Source organism: Doryrhamphus excisus, chromosome 3 (assembly GCF_030265055.1).
Source record: "Doryrhamphus excisus isolate RoL2022-K1 chromosome 3, RoL_Dexc_1.0, whole genome shotgun sequence".
Taxonomy (NCBI): domain Eukaryota; kingdom Metazoa; phylum Chordata; class Actinopteri; order Syngnathiformes; family Syngnathidae; genus Doryrhamphus; species Doryrhamphus excisus.
Window position 1 is genome coordinate 20,575,881 of NC_080468.1, and position 7,819 is coordinate 20,583,699.

At 44.1% G+C, this 7,819-nt stretch overlaps 1 protein-coding gene across 1 annotated transcript in view; it reads right to left on the reverse strand.

Moving 5' to 3' along the window:
• efnb3b (ephrin-B3b) overlaps positions 1–7,307 on the reverse strand; it is a 72,168-nt gene extending 64,861 nt beyond the window's left edge. Inside the window, exon 1 of the mRNA XM_058066040.1 lies at positions 6,390–7,307. Coding sequence (XP_057922023.1) covers positions 6,390–6,517 — 128 coding nt within the window. The 5' untranslated portion in view covers positions 6,518–7,307. The remainder of the gene's footprint in view (positions 1–6,389) is intronic.
• Between the last annotated feature and the right edge of the window lie 512 nt (positions 7,308–7,819).

Sequence of the window (7,819 nt, forward strand, 5' to 3'; positions counted from 1 at the left end):
CGTACCCGACAGGTCAAGCCCGCCGCCCCCACCCCCACCCCCACGCCCCTTCGTTCCCCCTCCTCCTGACTTCTTTTGTTGCTCCCAGCTCGTAAACGCTTCTTCTGCTTATTAGATCAGGTTTAACAACTGACTGCCGCCGAGTTTAACTGGACGTGGTCGAGACGTAACGAGTCAAGTCTCCAGAATGACTCTTTTATTAAGACAATGACAACGATGAGTCGCGGTTCGGAGCCGTTTGTTTGCCGCGACTCCTCATTTCCAGAAATGTACAAAAACAACAAATAAAACGAGTATCGCTCTTTGATGACCTGAAAATGAGTACATTCTACTGCGTTTCTTTGTTTTTGCTGTTGTTTGTCGCCGAAACGCTTAGTCTCGTTAGCTCGCCTTTTATCCGCCGCCAATTAGCAGGCGATTAATGAATAATTGACCAAGTGGAAGGAAGCAGGGAGGCGGGATTGAACTAGAATGTAGCATCTCAGCAGGGGCTTTTTTTTTTTTGGGGGGGGGGGGGGGGGGGGGGCGTATTACAAGCCACCGCAAGCAACGAGTGAGTGGGGAGGAATAAAAAATATAAAAATAGTCCCGGTAGCATCCATTTAAGACAGAGGTGGGCAAATATTTTGACTTGTGGGCCGCATCAAGTTAACAAAATTGTCCGGGGGGGCCAGAACATATATTTAACACTACTCACACTCAAATTACCCAAGATGCAATGCGACGTGACGTCAACTCGAAACCCCCCCCCAAAAAAAAAACGTTGTCTGAACACCAGTCAAGCAGGATATATTTCGAGTTGGTCCGTTTCTTGATTTCAAAGTAAAAGCATTGTGAAAAATAACAAAAATAATAAAAAATTTGTGAAAATAACCAGAAGTGCGTTGCCCATTTCAGCTAGCTTAAATTTTGCAGCATTCGTCCGAACGAAATTGTAAACCAGAGGTGGGCAAATATTTTGACTCGTGGGCCGCATCAAGTTCACAAAATTGTCCGGTGGGCCAGAACATATAATTAACACACACACGCACTATTTTATGCTTATAATTTTTCTTGAATTATTTGTCAAATTTTATCTTTAAAAGTGTTATATATATTTTTTTTTACGAAATAAAACACCCGACTTGCAAGTCATGTTGCCAGTTTGTATATTAAAAGTTGAAATACTTAAAAAGCAACAGGAGGGCCGGATTCAAATGCTTGGTGGGCCGCATGTGGCCCCCCCCCGGGCCATAGTTTGCTCACCCCTGATTTAAGATAACCTCCATAAACGCGGAAAGGATGACATCAAACAGCGGCGACCCCCCACTGGGACATCACGTCGAAGGTGGAAGCAGCACTGTGACATCATCTTATCTTCTTATCTATTTCTGCACAGTCCAGGAATTAGACTGAGTCATCCACACTCATGCTGTTACCTTTTTATGATAGTAAATTTCCCATATTATTGTATTTTTCACTAACTTGAAATATTGAAAGAGTATCGCCCGAAGTCCAGCTTCCATGCAGGAATTTTAAGTTGGTCGAAATTTATTTTAAGATGTGTAGCGAAGCCTGTTTGTGGGTTTGTTTGGGGTTTTTTTTAAGTGGTGGATGCATACTCAGATACTCAGGGAAGAATCACCTAGCTAGGATCGGTTCAGGGTACTGGTTTTACGTACTGCATGGGGGGGTGCTAACCCTCCAAAATGGTATATTCCACGCACTCTGACACCGCAAACGACGCCCATGCAAGACACATTAGCCATGTTGGATGTCAGCTAACAAAAACAACAAGTTTCGCTACTAGCGTTAACCATCATAACCTAACCTATCCTTTCATGGGCGCTAATTAGAGAAGGGTTCGTTGTGTACTTTGTCTGATTTGGGTCAAACTAAATATTTCACTTCAAATTGTGACATTTATTTATTCTGTTTTTTTAAACCACTATTGGTAACATCTGCTATCCATTGTTGGTGTACTTATATATTTTTTTGGTTGAAAAATATTTAGCAGTCAAAAGAGAGACAACATATTAATAATAGAAAACCCCACAATTAATTAGTTACACACGGCAGGAATTAATCAGACAGATCAATAGGCTGCCGATGGGTGGTCTGCTCGCATCCCCATCACTTGGAGCACACCTATTGGGTGCATCGGCAGCTCCTCGCCACGCTTTAATTACTCCCTGGATGTGACACATGTTTCCAATTTGCATCGTCTGGTCACGGCGCGGGGACATGGCAGTCGTGGAGGGGGGCGGGGGTGGGGGTAGTTGATGGTGAATCGGGGGTGGGATGTGAAAGCAGAGATAAGGGCGGATAGGAATGTGAAAGGCAAGTCAGAGATTGTTCACAAAAGCGGAAAGAAAGATGGACGAAAATGGTAAGCAGACGGAGGGGGTGGGGTGGGGTTGTCTTGGGATGAGGGTAGTGTGTGTGTGGTGGGGGGGGGGGGGGGGTCCGCAGGTGGGCAGCTTCAAAGCTGCGCATCGGGCCGAGGAGTGGAGGTTAACAATGTGACAGTCCATTTGCTGCACCGACCAGACGTGAAGTGCACATGTGATGGACTTGGACTGCTGCTTCTGCTTCAGAGGTGGGGTGGGGGGCTCTATTTGGACTCTTTATACATGCTCGGTGGACATCATGCATGTTTCAGAAATATGTCAGTAGGAATTTTGTAAAAAGGCTTTGCTACACATCTTAAAATAGCGCTTGGAACTGAAATTACAATACAAATTTAGCTGGTCAGTAACCGTCCACATTCAATGTTATCAAATTTTAGCCCATATTTTCATTAATTATCATGAGTTCACATTTGAACCACTAGATGGCACTGAAGTATCGTGTACAGTGTACCTGCGTCAGACATTAGAAGTTGCCTGTATGGTTTTGCAATGTAGCTGGCGACGCCGTCTGCGAGCGCACACTATTTTGCACTCTTTTGTTTACGTTTGTCGACCACTGTCGCTGCGGCAATCGCTTTTTTCGCCATCATTCATGTTAGCGTATACGGGCTCACGAAACTAACTCGTAGCCCCGCCTCCACACAGAGCTTGAATGAGAGGATGGTTCACTCTCATTCCTTTATTCCACTACAGAACCAACGTGCACCGGCAGATGCAGAGTGAACACTCTTGTCATCCAGCCTGTGTGGAATACACATGTACACATGTACAGTAAACCTCGGATATATTGGATTCAATTGTTCCCACTGGTTTTGTCCGATATAAGCGAAATCCGTTATATGCGTATACCGGAAAATGTCTGTTTTACGCATATATCGGATTTATATCCGGTATATGCGTAAATCGGATTTTATCCGTTATAAAAAGGCACTTCCTTGACTATGTTTCCAATGTACCTGGACGCGCAGGCAACGCTGCAAACGCTGCAAATGACGTCGTATAGCGGCCTGTCACGATTCGGCGAATCGGAGCGCCACGATGCGGCCATCCGATATATGCGAGGGAAATTTAATGGAAATGCATTGGAACGGGATTGGAGATTTTGTCCGAAATAGGCGAAATCCGTTATAAAAAATCCGATATATGCAATGAATTTTTATTGGAAATGCATTACAGAAAAATCGGTTCTTTTTTATCTGTCCGTTGTGAGCGAATTTCCGATATATCCGAGTCCGATATATCCGAGGTTTACTGTACATGCATTTTCATCGTGATCGTTCTATTTACCGATTATCGTGACAGGCCCAGTTGTAAGTCATATATTACATTTATTAAGTTTCATTTATTAAAGCCTCAGACACACACAAGAAGTAGGTTCCAAGTACTTTTAAACTAAATTCAAGCATCAAGCTTAGATTTTGGACCACATGCTCCCAATACATTATTCTGGCACTTAGTTCCATGATATATATTGATGAAAAATATTAGAATCTATTAAGATGAGAAGTGTGTCTCAGTACTAGATACTATAGTTATACCGCATATACCGTAGTTGTTCATTCAAGGCCTGCTAACACAACTTTGGCAAGGAAAGGAAAGAAAAAGGGGATGAAGTGCACGGATGTGTGTGTAAAAAGAAAATAAACTGGGAGGACGGACTAAGCTGATTAAGTATGAATGCTAAGCTTTGTCAATCCACACAATGGCGTACAACAAGCTTTGTACTTTGCATATACCAGCAACCTCTTTGCAGATGACTCAGAGTGTGGCGTCAAAGCAGCCCCCCCCACCCACTAATTGCCATCCAGGCCACCTCACACTAAACTCCATTAGGGAACAATAGCGCCGAGGCACCTGTAAAGCCCCTAAAAGCCTGCTAGCTGTTAGCCTCGGTGGAAATTGCCCCCACCTATGCTTCCTTTCCTCCGCATCCAACCCTGTGGGCCGAATCCACCCACTGCTGACAACAACAAAAACCCTCATTAGAGGTTTCACGCCTGGCTCCACAGTGGGGGGGGCTCCCATGCACTGTTGCATCCCGCACGGGAAAGGCTTGAGGGAGCAGGCTGGTCCTAGCCTAAAGCACACAGACGCAATAAAACAGGCGTCTGAGCGAGCCTCAAGCCTGGGCGGGAGCTCCTGAGGAATTGAAAGGAGGGGGGGGGGTATTTCTTTGAATACAAGTGAGACTGGATAGACTTTAGACTTCCTCCAAGGCCCTGTAGTCCAGGAATCAGGAATGATTCCCCTCACGATAATGAAAAAGGTGAAAGCATCATCATGACGCCTCTTAAGTTTAATTCCGCACTGAAGTTCCTAACAGTGAACGCATCAAGGTCACCTGGCAGCGATTCGCCTTCCATTTCCAGCGACTTAAGACCAACTACTGCCGCATGATAATCCTCCAATGAGCGATGGGCGAGGAGGAGGAGGAGAGAGGGGGACAAATTTGGAGCAGCTGTGCAACAAGAGCGACGCCGCCTCCACTGTGAGGAGCATGACAAACGCTCCCACACTCGTCAACACCGTCAATAATCTTATACTTGTTGCACTCTGTGGTGTGTGGGGGGGGCAATGAAAAAAAAAAAATCACCACACGTCAACACATGTCCACGCCTCCAAATGCACGGTGGGGGTACATTTGTTCCATTTTTGCCACTTTAAGAACAAAAACATGACATTACAACCGAGAAATAAACATTTGTGCGTTATGGCTTCTACGTTGTTGACGTAAAAGGCGTCCAGATGACGAAACGGGTGCAGTAGGAGTGCCTAAAAAGATGCAACGGACGCACAAAGTACTACACATTTTGTAGAAACCAGGAAATGGAAACAATTTGTACTCATCTACACACAAAAATACCACATGGGAATAATTATTCTCTTCCTCGGCTGATCAATAGAAGTATTCTGGACAAGGTTAAACACAAAGACACGGCATTACTACTAAGACAAGCACATGAGATAACCTTCATTTGTGCAGTATAGTGACTCTGCAAGTTCTAGCGTGGTACTTGTTGACATATAAGCGTCTTATGATAAGAAAAAGTTCAATTCTATCTACACAAATCCCAACTATTGGTGCATTTTGGACAGTTTTTAAGGAAAAGTATATTTCCCGTAGAATAGGGGCCACTTTCTCTGGCCTAAAAAGGTACAATGGACAGTAATGTGAACTATTGGACCCAAACGTGCAATGTGTTTGAACCCACTTCAAATTAAAAGCGGAAAGGCTGCAAAAGCACAACATTTAGAGGAACATGTTTCACTGCAAATTGTACTAGATGACTGCAGCAGAGGGATCATTACTGGAGTCCTTTACTGATCCATAAGTGTGTTTTTGGACACTTTAAGGACAAAAAACACGACATTACAAGTAAGATAGCGCAACAAATAACTCTAATTTGTGCATTATAGTGAGTCTGCAAGGCGTAGTGTGATATTGGGTGACGTAAAAGACAAATCATATCCAAAAAATATGCAATACACAACCTCAAATACACCATGGGGGTAATTATTGGAGCACATTTGTGCCCTTTTACTGATCCATGTGTCTTATTTTGACACAGTTTAAGGACAAAGGACACACCAAGTACCACACAATTGGACTCAAAGGTGCATTTTTTTTTTCAATGTGTTTTGTTCTGGTTAAAATTAAACTGAAAAGGGTGCAAAAGCACACTAAGTAATTTTTGGAGTAATATTTTGTCCCGTTGCTGTCTAATTTGTGACATTTTAAGGACAATGGACACACAAAGTACCACAAAATTACTCTCAGAAGTACATTTTGTAAGGACAATGTGTTTTGCTGCGGTTAAAATGAAAGTGGAAAGGGTGCAAATGTAGAATATTTAAGGGTACAAGCAGTTTACTGCAGAATATACTAAGAAATACCCTGTAGGTACAATTATGGGACCTGCTGTTCGGGGTTACAAAGACGTAAAGTGCGTTCCCTGAATGCAACTCCGTGGGCATGCATGCACAATGAGGCGTCCTTACCTCTCGTTGAGTGAATTCCAGTAGATGGGCTCCATGCTGCTGGCAGTGGTTCCCAGTAAATCCAGTAACAACACCAGCAGGACCCACAATCCATTCCCACTCCACGGACACGCCATGTCGCGCCACATTCACTGAACTTTCAGAACCAGAACGCAACAAGACAAAGCAGCCAAGCTGAGCTCCGCCAGAAGCAGTCGAGGAAAGGTCCAAAAAACCAGGAGGTCAGAGGTCAGGTGCAAGATGCATTCAGGTGCAAACACAGTACGGAGTTCAGTGTCCAAGCTGGATTATTTCGGTCCGCATCCCATGGCTTCCACTCTAATGAGCCATTAGTGGTCCTTTTTTGCAGAGAAGAAGGTGCTGGTCCAGGACTTTAAATAGAACTCCAGTGAATCTTGTCAAAAGAACCGCAAGCCAGCCGAGACTCCTTCATGCAACCCAAACAACGCTCCCTTGTTGCTTGTGCACCCTCTCCCATTACCTTATTGCCTCATGCAAGGCGCCATAAAACAAATATAAATATTGTCCTTTTTTAAAGGCTGCAATGTGGAGTCCACATGTTCAAACCCCTTCGGTCTACTTGTCCACAATCCTTTCAATAACTCACACAAGGCTGCTTTTAAATCCACAAATCCTCAATTCGCAGCTGATTGTGTTGGGAATTACACAAAAAAGGCAGTAGATCCAGGAGTCTAATTCTATAAGAGTTGGGAAACAAAGGATCCGGTACGAAAAAACTGTCAAAAGTGATATTTGATAAGAAATAATAATTAAAAAAACATATATCAGGCGAGCGTAGGTCCAATGTGTGATCCGGTCACAACACACTCCCACCGGTCCGACCTGCTCGGAGGCTCGCTGCACACTGGAAGATCCACTGGATCACCACAAGCAACCAGGGAGGGAGGATCGAAAGGGGAGACGAATCCCCATTCTTTGACTGGCAGGCAGGGTGCGTAAACGCAGCACAATGCATCCAAGCTTAAAAAAAGGGGCGGGATGGGGGGGTAATAAAGTCCTTCTATGAGCTCCCGATTGATTCGGACCTTTACACTCAGTCTTGTACATATAAAAAAAAACACAGAAAAACATTTGGCCCAGGGTGGTGAAGCAAGAGCGCCCTGCGAGCATTTAAATGGTATTGCAGGTAAAGAATCACATGAAAAAATATTGACTAATGCTTTATGGCTCTTTGGGAAGAGTATCAGCGCCGCATTGTTGTCTAAAAGACAAAGAAAGACTACGAAAAACAATAAGGAGGGAACAAAATACAAAAAGGTCCTACAAGGTCCTTAGGATAAACTCTCATGGCGGTTCTAAACGGCACTATGGTAAATCCGGACCTCGACTGCCATCATGTGGACACACTTGTGCACTGCATGCCAAAGCAGGTTGGACCATACTGAACAAAATCAACCTTCCATCCATTC